This window comes from Ursus arctos, unplaced genomic scaffold, assembly GCF_023065955.2.
Source record: "Ursus arctos isolate Adak ecotype North America unplaced genomic scaffold, UrsArc2.0 scaffold_19, whole genome shotgun sequence".
Lineage (NCBI taxonomy): Eukaryota > Metazoa > Chordata > Mammalia > Carnivora > Ursidae > Ursus > Ursus arctos.
Window position 1 is genome coordinate 33,586,700 of NW_026622863.1, and position 17,123 is coordinate 33,603,822.

Consider the following 17,123-nt stretch of genomic DNA (forward strand, 5'->3'; position numbering starts at 1 on the left):
ATTGACTTCTGTGTTTTGTTCCCAGTTTAAATTAATTATGGTTTAAGAAAAGAAAAATAGACAATAAAGTTAATTATGATTTAAAACCATAGTTGCAACTTAAGTTATAACAAACTCCTGATTGGGCAGTTCAGTTTTATCAGGATGGAATGTGGTGGTTTTCTCGCATGCCTGCATCTGACCGGTGTACGGCCATCCACGGTGGTGTGGCTGAATTTAACACGTCAAGTAAATGCGACCTTTTTCCTTACTTGTTACTTACTTGACACACTTCTTTCCACAGTTCTGTTGCTCGGTTGATAAGGTGATTGGCAGTCACACATTCTTTTTCTGTATCTGCGGTACACAATGTATAAAATGTGACAAAACATTTCTTGCTGTCCTGTACTCTAGAAACTCTCCTTCTCTTTCTGGGTGTAGGACAAGCGCCTATTCTTTGGGAGAGGAGAGTCTGGGCCGTGATGATTGTGGCAGTATTTTAGAGGCTTATTTCTTTACATCGCCTTAGTGTTGCATGCAAGAACTTGTAAAGTGGGGAGAGGAAGAAGTATCAAAAGATTAAGGAAAAGTGAAGTTCATAATGATAAACAAGAAATCTTACCAGACGGATTTCTTCCAGAAAGTAGCTCTGACACCTGAGTGTACGTGTTGCACTGAATGCGACGTTTGGCATTGGGAATAAGGTCCTTGGGCCGCGTGGCCCTCTCCTCTCCAAGGGGCTGGTGTGGTGTGTCTGGCATGCCATCTGGCAAAAGACAGAATGTGGTGTATCTGGGAGGCAGGATTTGCCCCAGTTCTGGTGCTGGTGTTTAAAGAAACCCCCTTCAGTTTACCACAGAAGGCGGCACGTCCGCTTCCCAAGCATTTCAGCCACTTAGGCCTGGAAGTGAGCAATGTGGACAGTGCACCCAGGAAGGGCTCGTGATAGTTAATATTGGTAAAGCAAGGGAAGTGCTGGCAAGTCAACCAGCCATGTTCTGTTCACATTGTTTGAAGGTTCACCGGCGCCCTCAAACTCCTTGAAAAAGCAGCACTAGGCTGGACTGTGTGAAATTGCCAATATTTGATCATCTTTGACCTATAGAAGTGGAGCTTTCATGTGGTTTAGCCTAATAGGTTAGCGGTGTGGGCTTTAAATACATACATTGAAAGGTAAACTATGTATGATACTTTTGCAGATCCGGCTGAACGAAGATACAATCCAAGATGTTGTACAGGCAGCGGACCTGCTCCTGCTGACGGATCTTAAAACTCTGTGCTGTGAGTTTTTGGAAGGCTGCATCGCCGCCGAGAACTGCATCGGCATCCGCGACTTTGCCCTGCACTACTGCCTGCACCACGTCCATTACCTAGCCACGGAGTACCTGGAGACTCATTTCCGAGACGTCAGCAGCACAGAAGAATTCTTAGAACTCAGTCCTCAGAAGCTGAAAGAAGTGATTTCTCTCGAGAAGTTAAATGTCGGCAACGAAAGATACGTGTTTGAAGCAGTAATTCGATGGATAGCGCATGATACGGAACTAAGAAAGGTACCTGAGATTTATAATATGCTCTGACTCTGCCTTTTTACTTCCTTATTCCATTCGTTCATTCATTCATTTGTTTACTCCAAAGCGTGGGTGTTTTCTATTTCCCCTTCAACTTGGAAGGCTTACAAAGTTGTAATCTAAAAGAGGTCTGGGGGCACCCGGCTGGCTCGGTCGGTTGGGCCTCCAACTCTTGATTTCGGCCCAGGTTGTGATCTTGGGGTCATGAGATTGAGCTTAGGTCAGACTCCATGCTCAGAGAAAAGTCTGCTTAGGATTCTCTCTCTCCTCCAACTGCCCCTCCCCGCATGCTCGCTCGCTCTCTCTTTCTCTCTCTCTCAAATAAATAAAATCTTTAAAAAAAATTAAATAAAAGATGTCTGTGGTACATCTTTGCATAGGATCATTGAAGTGGTTGTTTTTTTCAGGCCAGACTACAAAAGCTCATGTAACTCATAATATGGCAATGAAAATATTTTGTGGTCCTTGTGAAGACCATAATATCCTTTCTGCTTTGCTTTTAGCAGAAAATGCATTTCAGGCTTGAGCTTGGGATCATAGAAATTCAGTGTCCCCACTCTCCTGTTCAGCAACCATCTCCGCACCATTACTGGGCAGACCCATGCAGGGACTCCGATGCAGGCACCAGAGTGAGAGGGGCACACACAGCTCTGGCAGAGGGGTGAGGGGAGTGGACGTCAGGAGCCTCTGTGGTGTGGGCTCTCCCTGGAGTCATGAACACCACTCAGCAGAAAGCAGGAGAGCACTCTGCAGTGTGGCAGTGCAGTTTCAGAGAGGGAATGTTCTGGGAGCAACATCTGGGAAGGAAGGGTCTCAGAGACTCTCAGGTATAGATCCAAACTGTCACTGCACTGGGGGAGGGAGCAAAATCACAGAGCTTTTAAGTCCAATATTTATAGACTCCAGCTTCAATTACTATATTCGAAATAAGAGCTATGTTAGGTTTTAGGGAAGTCTTCAAAATGTATAATCATGTTAATGGTTCTCAGCAACTGTTGACTTGGGTTTTAGTGAATATCTTGTAATTTTTAAAATTCTATAGGCCTATTTAGAAACTATGGACTACAGTGATATAGATGGAAACTGTTACACAGTAATGATAAAGAAATACACACTTCTGTATGGTTATAGGCTCAGCATAGTCAGTACAGCTAGCGTTCGGTTTTCCACGTTAGCTGGGTGGACGAGGAGAGGAGATGGGAGAGTTCCCAGCTCGCTGCTGCTCACAGAGACCACAGTCACTAGCTGTGCCTTCCTTTCTTCTTCAAGGGGTGAGGTTGCCGGGGAAACGAGGCAGGTCTTCATCCTCCGGTTAATCTGAACCTCATGCCTTAAGGACTCTTGGCTTTTACCACCTGGGATATGGAATAGTATACCCTAAAATGACTATTCTAAAACCAAGAAAAACACGTCACTAAGGAGTTTCACCTCGTGTATGTAGAATGCTGTAGTCCATTAGTTCAAATTTAATGAGCCATCATGAAAGGTGTATAATTCATATTATGTGTGTTAGATAGTTTTTAACAATAATAATTGAAGAAATACATAGTACTCAGGATTTTTCTGAACTCTAGCTTTTGTGTTTTTCTTGTGTTAATGTTGATCCATTTTGATTATCTGTTTTACTGTATTGAATCAAGCTATTACTGTGTATAATGTTCCCATGAACGTGATTGAACTCCCGGCACATCTAGCTATGTGAAATAAGGCCACTGCAGTCGAGTGACCCTTTAGGGTGTAAAGAAAGCTGCTTGAAACTTTTCCATGATACCTCAAATACAAACCTGAATTGAGTATTTTTTAAGTTAAAACTGTCTTTACCAAGGCTCTGGGGAAGTAGAAAGGAAAGGGGCCAGTAAAGCATATTCCAGCAGTGCTGGCCCTTGTGACTTGTCCGCTGATAATCCTTTGACAATTTCAGCTTCTCTGTGAGTCAGAAAACGTATGTTCTAAAAACTGTGTGCTGCATCCTACATTTTTTCTCCCCATCCTTCCTACCCTCCTGTGCAGGTCCACATGAAGGACGTGATGTCAGCACTGTGGGTTTCAGGGTTAGACTCCAGCTACTTACGGGAACAGATGCTCAACGAACCATTAGTACGAGAAATTGTCAGAGAGTGCAACAACATACCACTGAGCCAGCCACAGCAGGGGGAGGCCATGCTCGCAAACTTCAAGCCCCGGGGCTACTCGGAGTGCATTGTGACTGTTGGCGGAGAAGAAAGAGTGTAAGTATGGGGGTGCATTGTTTCAAAAGTCATATAAGGGAAGAACTATTTCCATAAAAACAGGAATTCGTGGTATTTTTTTTTTTTTGGTATCTAAGCATAATAGCAATAGATTTTTTAAAAATGTTTTAAACGTTCTTTAGAGCAGTGAAACTAGTCATAGTTATTATAAGCACAACTATATAAAACACATTAACTGCTAATCAATTATTTATTTCCTTAGTTCACGGAAACCAACAGCAGCGATGCGATGTATGTGCCCTCTTTATGACCCTAATAGGCAGCTTTGGATTGAACTGGCCCCTTTAAGCATGCCAAGAATTAACCACGGAGTTCTCTCAGCAGGTACCATTCTGTGGTCAATTTTACTTAAACACAAGATCGAGTAATATGTAATTTCAGGGTTGTACAGAATGACTCGAAACCTTTTAGAGGTTTAATTTTAATTTTAAGAGATAATTTCATTTTCTCCATGATGACATCTTCTGTGTAGCTCTCGCTTTCAAAACTTTGTAAGGAGAAGAGTGTCTTCTGTCAGTCTTTATTGTTCGTGAATCTTTAGTGTGTCGCTGTTTTAAAGACTTTAGTAGAGGAGCATTCTGCTTGCTGACATACTGGTAGAAGAGCAACATTCAGGGACTCTTACCACCCGTTAGCTGTGCGGCCACACCTGGAACACAGAATTCCCTTGAGCCGTAAGAGTCCCGTTTTTTGAATTCATGCAATTCAGAGTTAGTAACTGCATGAAAAATAAAGGTGTTATGTCAAAGCAGGCATTTCGTGTGAGACTTAAGAAAGCATTACTTATATTAGCAATGGCTTCAAGTTATTTTACTGCAGAAAGTATGTTTCACTTGACCTTCGCAAGTTTGAAAACAGCTCCATGCTATTCAAAGCTCTCCCTCAAGGACATGATAGAAAAGCTTGTACTTGCTGCCTTCCGGCTGTTCGCCGCCTTTCCCTTCACCTTGCTGTGCTCTTTTGGGTTCACCCACAAGTGCCATTTCACTACATTCCTAATTATCGTTATCAACAGTCTTCCTGGAATCCTCCATATTTTATAGTCTCCACTTGCCCACTAACATTACTTTAAAGATTTTGAAAGCTATACTGTACCATTCAGTATTATAGAAATGGCTGAAGCTATGCTATAGTACAGAAATGGAATCATTTTATGGGTTCCAAGATGATTGAAGTTATTGTCGGTAATAAGCAGCGGGATGCAGTGGTGTAGCCAACAGAATGTGAGCCTGAAGTTCCTGTTCTCTCTTCTCAGAATTAACTTCCTATTATTTCCTTCCCATGATATATACAGCTATTCATAATTTTCACACACGCACACCTGGCACAACGTTTTCTATGTCACAGATTTTCCAGGATTTCCTATGGTACTTTAGAAACATTGAGCAGTGAGGATAGGGTTGCGTCCAGTTGTAGTGAGCGAAACTATGGCATGACTGAGTGGTTCCTATTTGTCCAGCCGGTACTCTGCTCCTTCTTTTCCCGCCTTTTTTTTTTTTTTTTTTTAACTGTGAACTCTTTTTTTTTGGTCATTCACTTTATTTCCTCTCTTCTAGGTTAGAAGTTATATTCTTTTTCTATATTCCTTCGAAAGTCATCATAGATACCATAGCCTATATTCTTAAGTTATAAAAGCCCAAGTACACTTCTACTGTTTTTCATGTTTCACAGTCTTGCAATATTAAAATGTATGACTGTTTATGAATAAGTATCTACATATAAACATGTTTGATACATCTATGTTTTGAATATATGTATATCTATAGAGTGTTTAGATTTACCCACATATTTGCCACTTGCCTTGTTTTTCCTTCTTACTCCTCAGACCTTCCATCTAGGATTATTTGCCTTCTCTTGGAGGTCCATCCTTTTGAATTTCCTTTATTTTGTGTCTACTGGTAGCAAATGTTTCAATTTCTTTGTCTAACAATGTCACTGTTTTGCCTTCATTCCTAAAGGATACTTGTGCTGGGTATAGAATTTTAGGGCATCTTGACTCTGTGGCTTGGCCTTTCCTCAAATCTGGAAAATTCTTACTCATTTTACATCTTCAGGTATTGCCTCTGCTCCATTGTCCTCTTTCTCCTGCTTTTGGAAGTCAGATTAAACATGGCTACACCGTTTTGCTCTGTCCTTAGACTCCTGCCTCTGTTTTGTTTTCCATGTTTTTGCCTCTCCGTGTTTTGCCCTCTTTATGATTTCTTTTGACTTACCCTCCAGTTCATGAGTTCTCTTTTTAACTGTGACAGATCTGCCATTAAACCCATCTCTTAATTTTTTTTTAATTTTATCTGCTTTTTTCCTTTTTTATTCCTAGAGATTCTCTTTAAATCTTTTTCAGATCTGCTGTGTCACTTCTACAGTCCCCTTTTTCCAAGAGTTGTCTTAAAATTTGTCTTTCAGGAGCACCTGGGTGGCTCAGTCAGTTAAGCATCTGCCTTCGGCTCAGGTCATGATCCCAATATCCTAGGATTGAGTCCCACATGGACCTCTCCGCTCAGTGGGGTGTCTCCTCCTCCCTCTGCCTGCGCCTCCCCCATGCTCATGCTCTCTTTCTCTCTCTCTCAGATAAATAAATAAAATCTTTTTTTAAAATTTGTCATTCAGTTTTTAAACATAGTAAAAACATTGTCATTTTATCATCTTTCTGGTTAGTCCAATATTTGACATTTGAAGTCTCTGCAAGACTACTTTCTCTTGTCTGTTGTTGCCAGTTCTTCCTCATAGAGTCTAGTTTCTGTGTCCTAGTATCTTTGGTTGGGTGCTGATCATTTTATTTAAAATTATAGGAATAATTTGATGCTTTAAAATCTTAGAATATTAGAATCTAAAGATTAGGTAAGGATACTTTATTCCACAGAAGTGTTGCATTTGTTTCTTCCAGTTGCCTAAAGGCACTGCACATTTGGAATTGCATTGCTATAAATCACATTCAAACCTTGAGATCTCCTAGACAAGAGAGGAGATTTAAATCTGGGTTCTGGTTCTGGTTGAACTTTGGAGAGGCTCTCCTGCCAGAAGTCACACTTCCTGTGGGCCTGGGGTTTTGATTTTTGTCCCTTTCACACCCTTAAAGCCATTATAAGAAAGGTTGGAGATTTCCCAGGTTGGTACATGCCCTCAGCAGAATGGTTTCCATGGGTGGTGATCTCTCTAGCTCCCACTTTTCCTTTCAGCTTTGCCATATTGTCCTCTTGGCTTCTTCTCTTTCAAGAGTATTTTATTTCAAAAAATATTTTGTCCAAGAAAAGAAAACAAAGAAAATATGTTTTGTCCAGCAGCTTAGCCGTTTTGCACAAGAGTTGGTACAAATAATCTATTCCATCATTACCTGAAATAGGAAGTACAACAGTGACTCTTAGATCCTGTTTTGAATATGAAGCGCACAGGTGCTCTTGGGTCTTGAATGAGCAGATGTGGGCTGTGGATCAGACGTTGTCTGAGAATCACAGAGGCGGAGTAGGATAGCTAGAGCTGCTGGGTGTCCATGAGGGTGGTGCCAGTTTGGGTTGCAGCTGTAGGGTAGTGGGAATCCACTCAGATGCTGAGTGAGGTGAAATGGCCAAAGTGACCCACAGATGTGAATTAGCCTCTCTCACCAAGGATCAAGTGAATTGTGATGAAGACCTCAAATCTACTGTTGTCATTAGAGAAGTTGCCTCCACATACTGTCTCTACAGCTGTGCCATTTATATTCAGCAGGAGATGGGAATTGAAGGCTGACGTTTCAACTTTCTCGTGTGTCTTGTTTGATTTTTACAGAGGGATTCTTGTTCGTATTTGGGGGCCAAGATGAAAATAAGCAGACCCTGAGCTCAGGTGAAAAATACGACCCAGATGCAAACACATGGACGGCGTTGCCACCAATGAATGAGGTAAAATGTTCTTTTTCATTTGTTTGGTGGTGTGTCTTTCTTCCCTTTAGCACTTGCATTTGTTTTGCATCTGTGTATGTGTGAGGAGAGAAATGGTGACCCTGCCACACACCCCCGCTCACTACACTAGTGCCCACCATCCCAGCTCTTCTCTCTGTGCCTGCCTTTGGTCCATCAGACCTCCTCGTGGTTCCTCAAACCTACACACACTCTTGCTTTGGGACCTTGTGGCTCTTGTGCCTCACTCCTTGCTTCCATCGGTGTTTGTCCATGCGGGGCTTCCCAGGGAGGCCTTCCCTCCCTCCCCTCAGCTCTCCCATCTCTGCCCATTTTCTTTCTCTTCATACCACGCATCACCTTCTCAAATACTGGGTATTTTTTAATTGTTCACACAAACTCCTTGATGGCTGGTGATTTTGTCTGTCTGCTGAGGGCTCTGTCTTCAGTGCTAAAACAGCATTGGGCACAGAGGGGTTGGCAGGGACACTGAGCAAGCGTTTGTTGACAAATGACCCCTCAGGCTTTTGTCATTCCAGTTGGCCATAGCAGGAGCCTGGCCTCCCCATGCCTCTCCTCACCTCAGACAGTGCTCTTGCTTTGGTTCTTCCTTATCTTTTTTTGTTGTTGTTTGTTTGTTTTTGTTTGTTTGTTTTTTGTCTTGGTCTGACATTTAAAAAAAAATTTTTAATTATGATATGTTAGTCACCATACGGTACATCATTAGTTTTTGATGTAGTGTTCCATAATTCATTGTTTGTGTATAACTCCCAGTATTCCATGCAATATGTGCCCTCCTTAGTACCCATCACCGGGCTAGCCCAATCCCCCACTCCCCTCCCCTCTGAAACCCTCAGTTTGTTTCCCGGAGTCCATAGTCTCTCATGCTTCATTCCCCCTCTGTTTACCACCCCCTTCACTTTTCCCTTCCTTCTCCTAATGTCCTCCTGCTATTCCTTATGTTCCACAAATAAGTGAAACCATATGATAATTGTCTTTCTCTGTTTGACTTATTTCACTTAGCATAATCTCCTCCAGTTCCATCCATGTTGATGCAAATGGTGGGTAATCATCCTTTCTGATGGCTGAATATTCCATTGTACATATGAACCACATCATCTTTATCCATTCGTCTGTTGAAGGACATCTCAGCTCCTTCCACAGTTTGGCTATTGTGGACATTCCTGCTATGATCATTGGGGTGCATGTGGCCCTTCTTTTCACTATGTCTGTATCTTTGGAGTGAATACCCAGTAGTGCAATTGCTGGATCATAGGGTAGCTCTGTTTTTAACTTTTTGAGGAACCTCCACATTGTCTTCCAAAGTGGCTGTACCAACTTGCATTCCCACCAACAGTGTAAGAGGGATCCCCTTTCTCCACATCCTCTCCAACATTTGTTGTTTCCACCTTGTCAATTTCACACCCACTTGGAAACACTTAACTGTAGCCATTGCTAAACACAGATAAGTTTTGTTGAACCATAAGGTAATAGTTCTTGCTGTTGTGAGCTATGGTGAGTAAAAAATGGTGATTCCACCAGTGAATTTATCATGCAGGTAATTCCCTTGTTCTGAATAAGTCCTGGATTAGGTTCTGTCTCTTGTGACAGAGGATGAGCTGCTAGGAAAATCACAGATGTCTGAGAGAGATGGTTTTGAGCATGGCACCACTGTAACTCTGGAATGTGACGGTATCTGTGATTTTTATTAAATGCTTGGATATCTGCTTTCAGTCTGGTAGTTGGCCTTTTATGTACAGAGATCTTTGATGTCTTTTCAGCCACGACATAATTTTGGAATTGTGGAGATAGATGGAATGCTGTACATTTTAGGAGGAGAGGATGGTGAAAAAGAGCTAATATCCATGGAGTGTTACGACATTTATTCTAAAACCTGGACAAAGCAACCTGATTTGACCATGGTTAGAAAGGTGAGAACCATATCTTGTCATTACAAATTGGGTTTTAAAGTTAGCGTTTCTTCTTTGCCACATAAGCCTCTTAGTACCATCGATAGTGTTGAAAGAATGGAGGTTGTAGAGTTCTGTCGCTGTCGGGGGGGGGGGGCGCGGGGGGTGGCTTGCCGTCGTTGTCATCAGCCGTACAGCAGGACAGGAGATGGAGTGTGTGTGAGAGCGCACCCTGATGGAGGGCTCTGCGCTGCACCGCCGTGTCCACGCCCGTGCTTGGCAAACGCTTGGTGAGCGCACTCACCTAGGAAGCAGCCAGGTCTTCTAACCCTATTTTCTTAGTCATTGTGCAGGCTTGAGGAGAAACAGTCAGCAGGTAAGCACGGCCATTTGGCCTTGAGTAGAGTGAAAACATGGCTCCCGTTAGCTGTTTAGAGCACGGTCTGTCTTATTCCCATTCCCTGGTGTGGGAGGGAGGGGCTTTTCTTCACACCGAAGCTTCGTCCGGTCCTCTGGATATTTACACCTCGGGTGCTGTGCTCCCACTCTGTGCTCAACTCAGTTGGAGCAGGAATTGAGTGACATGTTGCTCGACAGAATCTAAATCTTGGAATCTTCAAATAGTGGTGGAAGAACGGAAAGTCTGGAAAGTTCCTTTAATAGTTAGGGTCATTTACGTATCTCACTGAGCACAGTCGTGTCACATGGAGTTAACAGTGCGTGTACTACCTCCTCTTCTCGTTTTTAAGATCCTGTCTTCACAGTATTAGAAAATACCATAGTTTTACTACTAGAAATCGAATCCTTTCCTAGACACCCTACAGTGCTCTCCAGACTAAAGTTAGTTTTTGTCTAATGTGAATAATAAGTGTTGCCTCCCCAACTCTCGCTTTCTCCTTCCAGATCGGCTGCTACGCGGCTATGAAAAAGAAAATCTATGCCATGGGTGGAGGGTCGTATGGAAAACTCTTCGAATCTGTGGAATGTTACGACCCGAGGACCCAGCAGTGGACTGCTATCTGTCCGCTAAAGGAGAGAAGGTACGAGAACATGGATATGAAAGGCTCCCCCTTTCTTTCAAATGAACCTTTCTTTTTTTTTTTTTTTTTAAGATTTTATTTATTTATTCGACAGAGAGAGACAGCCAGTGAGAGAGGGAACACAAGCAGGGGGAGTGGGAGAGGAAGAAGCAGGCTCATAGCGGAAGAGCCTGATGTGGGACTCGATCCCATAACGCCGGGATCACGCCCTGAGCCGAATGCAGACGATTAACCGCTGTGCCACCCAGGCGCCCCCTCAAATGAACCTTTCACTTGACTTGGCATTTGGTTTCTATAAAAGTAAATAAATAATCCATTTCCTAAAAAGGAAGACCCACATATTCATGAAACCTTGAATGTTGCAGAGTTAAAACAAGCAGAAGCAGAGTTAGGGAATCGGCCTTGAGTTGTAAATCCAGTCGCTGATGTGCTCCGTGTGGCCTTTCAGATTTGGAGCCGTGGCCTGTGGCGTGGCCATGGAGCTGTATGTGTTTGGGGGAGTCAGAAGTCGTGAGGACATCCAGGGGAGTGAGATGGTCACTTGCAAGTCTGAATTCTACCATGACGAGTTTAAAAGGTAAGTATGAGCGGTTTCCCATAACTTGTACAACTTTTCCTTTCTGCTTTCAAATTCATGTCTTAGATTTGTTTAGTTTTGTTTTCAGCTTACTTGACAGAATTATCTTGTCTGTTTAGGACATAAGCCTGATGCCAACTAGAGATTTCAGCAGAGATATCAGAAGTATCCGTAGCTTAAAACCATAGAAAAGTGTTTCTGAAATCTGTATCAGACCTTGACCCTTGGTTGTTTAAAATCATTCATTGGCTCCTTATGGCTTCTAGGAGAAAGTTTAAACTCCTTAACCTAGCACATACGGCCTTCTGTGATAGGGCCTTTCTCTATTCTTTTTGCTACTAATCAACACAAATGCTTCACTTGAGTTACACTGAGCAACATTTTCCCTGCAAAGCAGGCTCTGTGCTTTTGTACTACTCCTTTGCCTAAAATTTGCCTTCCAATATTTATCCAGTTAATATAGCCTCTTCCAAAACTGTGCTTAATTATCACTGCCTAGAGAAAGTCTTCTCACACCTCCCAGTCTGGTTTAGGCTCCTGTATCTGTGATCCCATAACATTCAGTTCATGTCTCTTGCATTGTAATCGTTAACCATAAGATTCCTTTTTTTCTTTAAGATTTTATCTATTTATTTGAGAGAGAGATCACGAGCAGGGGGGAGGGGTAGAGGGAAAAGTAGACTCCCCCCTGAGCAGGGAGCCCAATACAGGACTCGATCCCAGGACCCTGGGATCATGACCTGAGCCAAAGGCAGACATTTAACCAACCAAGCCACCCAGGCACCATAACCATAAGATTCTTGAGGGCAGGTTTCGGCCCAGCTGTCTGTGGATCCTAGCTTCAACATCAGACCTGGCCTGTGTTAGACGCTCAACAAAAGGTTGATTCAGTGGATAAAGTCTGGTGTCACAGAGTCTTAAAACATCTGGCAGGTTGCTGTACTGGTTTTGTAGAGTGGGCACCCTCCTACCAACCTCCTTCCCTTCTCTCCTCTCACACGTTTTATTGTGGTAACCACTAAACGGGACTATCTAAATCTTGGAGGGAAAAGGTCATGTGAAAATTCATCTTGTTACAGTATTTCAGTCCTGTTACCAGAAGGGGGTGCCGTAAGGCAATGTTTAATTTCATACTAGTTTAGATTAGGGCAACCAATGAGCAGTTACCAAGACTTTACAGATACATGTAAATGTTACCTAACTTTTAATGTATTTTAAATTGAGAATATTTGCATAGCCTTTCTTCCCCCATCAATTATAGAAGTAGGCCATTTTAAGAAAATTTATTAGACAAAGTATGAGAGCAGTTTAGAAAATATCTGCTGTGCTGGGGATGGAGGCAGAATTTCAGACTTTTCTGCATTTCTCTTGATATATTACTTTGAGGGTTGATTGTCCAACGTATAATAAGCAGTGGTCAGTGTGTTTGGTCCCTGATGAAATATTGACCTGTGCCGTCTTCATAATGACTGAGTTACTCTTTGGGCAGTGTGAGCTAGAGGCTGCCACTTGTTTGCTGCAGGAATCAAGGCTGCTTATGCCTCACCCTTCCCTGTCCCTGTTGTTTATAGGACTTAAGTGTGGCTGCAGAGTTTCTCAGTCTGCCCTTGATATGCTATCAGTTGCTAGAACTTCTATATTTCTGTCAGGTTGTTTCATACTAATAGTTGATAAGCTTTCAACGTAAGTGTATTACTTGCTTTCAGTTCATAAGTATTGGACATAAGAATATGGCTCCTTCCTTGCTTATTTAAAAGCTCTTCCAAATAAACTCATGGATCATTTGTTTCCTTGCTGCTGAGCTGTCCAATGTTAGTTTTTAAAGTAAGCTCTAGGCCCAACGTGGGGATTGAATGCAAAACCCTGAGATCAAGAGTCTCATGTTCTATTGACTGAGCCAGCCAGGGGCCCACCAATGTTAGTTTTGTTGTTTTTTTTTTAAGATTTATTTATTCATTTGACAGAGATAGAGACAGCCAGCGAGAGAGGGAACACAAGCAGGGGGAGTGGGAGAGGAAGAAGCAGGCTCCCAGCAGAGGAGCCCGATGTGGGGCTCGATCCCAGAACGCCGGGATCACGCCCTGAGCCGAAGGCAGACGCTTCACGACTGAGCCACCCAGGCGCCCCTAGTTTTTAAATAATAGAATGAGGAGAGCTTAATTTCTTTGGTCAATATGATGTATAGGATTCTTACTTGTTTGGGTGACGCTAGACACATACATAACAGTAAGTGCCATGTATTAACTCATTTGTAACTTATTCAGTCTTCAGAACAACCCTCTGAGTCCCTTTTAAACCAAAACACAGAGAGGTGAAGGAATATGCCCAGAGACACACAGGTAGCAAGTAGCAGAGCTGGAATTTGAACTTGGGCACTTTGGCCCCTGAGGCCACCTTTTCAGCCACCACACTACATCACATTAAAAATACAGGCTTTCCCATAAATATCCATAGGAAGAAAATAACATATAGCAGTACTTTATTTCTCAAAAGAGCAGATGTTTCCAACTATGTTATATTTGCGTATTGTGGAAACTGTTGCCAGATGAGCAAGCTGTATTAGTTTGGAGACCATTTATTGTTTTTAAGTAATCTCTTGTCTTTCCTGTCTTTGTTCCCTATTTTTAGGTTAAAACTTTCCTGGAAAAATGCCATATCTTATTTTCTGTGTTTCTAACCAAAAACAAAACTGTTTGAAGGAAAGCAAAGAAATTGCCATAAGTTCTATCACGTCATAGTAACAATTTAATAATATATCCGGAATGACAGGCAGCTCTGTTTCTGTTCCCGGTGTCCCTGCTCTTCTAATCCACCATCCTCCCAGTTATCCATACTTAAAAAAGCTCATCTTTGATTCTCTCTCTCGTGCTTCACATCTCATCAGTTGCCAAGTCTCATCTTCTTTTTTAGACTCCGGAATATTTTCCACATCACCCACTTTCATTTCTCTGCTCCTGCCCTACCATGTTCACTTTCCCACGTGTGCAATGGCATTAGCCTTCTAACCAGTTTTCCTGGCCTGTTTGTGTTTGAAAGATTAATCCGACTTTGGTCATTCCATTCTCCTGCTGGAAATTCTTGGTATTTCCCCATTGCTTACCAAACAAAGATAATAGTATGTAGCCTCCTGCTGGGGTCCTCCATCGTCTGAGGTTAAGAGAAATGTTCAGTCTTTTCCGGTCTCTTCCTTCCCATGTCCTGCACTCCAGCTCCCTTCTTAACCCATCCTGTGTTTGACTGCCTCCATGCACGTGCTCAGCCCGGATGACCCTCTTTTGTTTCTCTAGAACAGTCATGGTGACTGTTGAAGTCAAGACCTGTCAGTTTCATCTTTTGGTCCCTGAATGTATAATTGAACAGACATACTTGACAACGGGCAGAATCCCCATGTTGGTTCTCTGACCCATGGGGTGGGGGCCATTATGGTAGGAAGGGCTGCATGGAAGTCTCTGTAACTTTCCTACGAAGACAGAAAACCAAAAGCAGTTCTACATCCTTGAGGAATTTACAGAAATTAGTGCCACCGTCAAACCCTTGAAAATGCAAGAGTGGAGCTACCTTTCACATCCCCACTTAATTCACTTAGAAAAAGTAGAAAAGTCAGATGGGTTTTGGAAAATAACCATATGCTTTCATAAACATAATTCAGTGATTACACTGATCACAGATTTAGTCCCAGATGTAGTGTCTTTCTCCAGATGTTGTATCTTTATGCAACACGGACTCTGGCCTTGGTGTGCGGCTGTTGACCCAGCTAGTGCTTTTTCTCCATACCAGTTTGCAGGGACCACCAGAAGCAGTTTGCTTTTTCCCAGCAGGGCCAACAGGACCCCTGCACTGTCTGGCCTCAGGGCTGTGCCAGTTCTGCTGTCTCCATATAGGTAGCATATGTTAGTCCAGGGAGATCTTGATCACCTTGGTATTCTGTTAAAGCATCATATCAGTCTGCCTATTGACATTATGGTGTTTGGATCGATGGTTAGGAGGTAACAAGTACTGCAGATGCCTTTGTAAGACACGGGGAGCTGAACTGCACTCCTGAGCAAATCCGTTTCAGTCATGGTCCAGTCAAGAGACAGAAACCACACCAGTAATCTCATCAGGGAAAATTTAATTCACATAATTATTACCTAGTAAGAGGTGGTTAACAATGAGTGCAGAAATAGCTACTGTAGGAAGCAAAGCTACGGCTACCTTTAGGGCTGAGGGAAGTACCCTAAGAAGGAGCAAACTGGGAAGAGATCTCCCCACCCTGCAGGGGTGTGGTGTGGCTGCTGCATGCAGGACGCTGCCTGTTGGGTGGCAGAGGACCTTGCTGAGGGCAAGCACCTCTGGGCGTCCTGCACACTGCAGGCAGCAGCCTGTGGGAGGAAGGAGAAAGGCAAGCCAACCCCAGGAAAGAAGCCCTTTGCACTACCCAGCCTTGCAGTCCCTCCGGCGCCCTCTACTGGCAAAGCCTACCACTGCAGTTATCTTTTCAAGGCTGTTCATTTTCTCCACTCTTTTGCATTTCTTTGGTTTCTGCTCTTGTCTATATTATTTCCTTCTTTTTACCTTCTTTGGGTTTATTCTGTTCTTCCTTTCCCAGATTCTTCAGGTAGAATTTTAGATTTCTTCATTTCTTTAATGAAATCTCCACCTTTTCATCCTAAGCATGTTTCCCTTTCTCTTTTGAATGTAGTTCTAGTAGCCGTGTTCAGGTCCCCACCTGATAGATAATCCAGCATTCGGTCATCTTGGAGTTGGCGTCTATGTATGGTTTGTTCCCTTGAGAATGGGTTCTCATTTGTCAGGCTTTTCTTTTGTTGAATAATTCTGGGTTGCATCCCAAACATCCTGAATGGCATGTTGTCGGGGCCCTAAAGTCTTCTCGTGCTTCACAGTGTCGCACTGAGAGTTCTAGCAGGCCACGCACCTGGTTGGACACCTGGCAGGCTGTCACAGCTGTGGTGCATGGCAGCTCAGACCTCTCTCCGGCTCTCTAAGCCAGCCTCCGTTACAAGCACTCATGATTCCGGGTCAAAGACTTGAGACAAGTGTATGCATATAAAATGAGGCATCCTTCTCTGCCTCTCGTCTTTCTGAGACTTCCATACGCTCTGGAGATTCTGGTTGCCTCAAGACACTCTGCCATGATGGCAGTGGCCACAAAGACAGCAAGTCTTCTCTAGGGGTTCCAGCTACCTGGAGCTGCCGGCGTCATTGGCCAAAGCTGCCAAAGATCCGGAAACTCCCTCCATGTGGGTTGCTTGTTCAGCTTTCACTTTCTTTCTCGAATCTGCCTGCTTTTGCTCGTCTCCAGAGGCCTCAGGCCATTGTCTTTTGTATCTTGTCCAGAGTTTGTAGCTATTCCTCGCGGGAGGATCAGCTTGTTAAGGGCTTCTTTCTCCCCCTGGAACCAGAAACCTCACTAAAGCTCCCTCTATCTTTCCTTCTCTCCAGTTGATTGCCCCCCGCCCCCCGCCTTTTTTTCCCTCCTACTGTGCTCTTGCTGAAGCTCGCTGCTACAAGCCAGGCTATATTCTAGTCTTCTCAAGGAACATTGCTAATTCTGAGTTACCAGAGGACACATCCTCGCAGCCTCAAGTCCAGATAAGCCCATGTTTGAAATCATTGTAACTAAAGGCGTACTATTGCTTTGTGCTTTACAAACATGACTGCCACGTAGCGGTGCCTGCTCTGTGCTGAATGATATGTCAGGTTCTTTACACCGGCCACTTCGTTTCATCCCCACAAGTCATTGGTTGTTAGTGGTAGTGTTCGGACTCCCCACTTTACAGATGACAGTTAGCTAAATTGTCCACGGTCATCAAGGTGGTAGATGTCTGAGAAGGAAGGTGTAACCATGTGCCTTTTATACCTCTTTTAAAAGTAGCAGCTAAGTACGTGCTGCAGTTAAGTTTTTATGTTAGTTTCATTTCATTTGAA

The 17,123-nt window shown here is 43.3% G+C and overlaps 1 protein-coding gene across 2 annotated transcripts in view; it reads left to right on the forward strand.

Moving 5' to 3' along the window:
• Nucleotides 1–17,123, forward strand: part of GAN (gigaxonin) — a 61,835-nt gene that overhangs the window by 28,209 nt on the left and 16,503 nt on the right. For both annotated transcript variants that reach the window (XM_026495298.4, XM_044382522.3), the window contains 7 exons: nucleotides 1,179–1,529; nucleotides 3,558–3,775; nucleotides 3,999–4,120; nucleotides 7,559–7,671; nucleotides 9,450–9,599; nucleotides 10,482–10,618; nucleotides 11,067–11,195. In XM_026495298.4, the coding sequence (XP_026351083.1) occupies nucleotides 1,179–1,529; nucleotides 3,558–3,775; nucleotides 3,999–4,120; nucleotides 7,559–7,671; nucleotides 9,450–9,599; nucleotides 10,482–10,618; nucleotides 11,067–11,195 (1,220 nt within the window). The remainder of the gene's footprint in view (nucleotides 1–1,178; nucleotides 1,530–3,557; nucleotides 3,776–3,998; nucleotides 4,121–7,558; nucleotides 7,672–9,449; nucleotides 9,600–10,481; nucleotides 10,619–11,066; nucleotides 11,196–17,123) is intronic.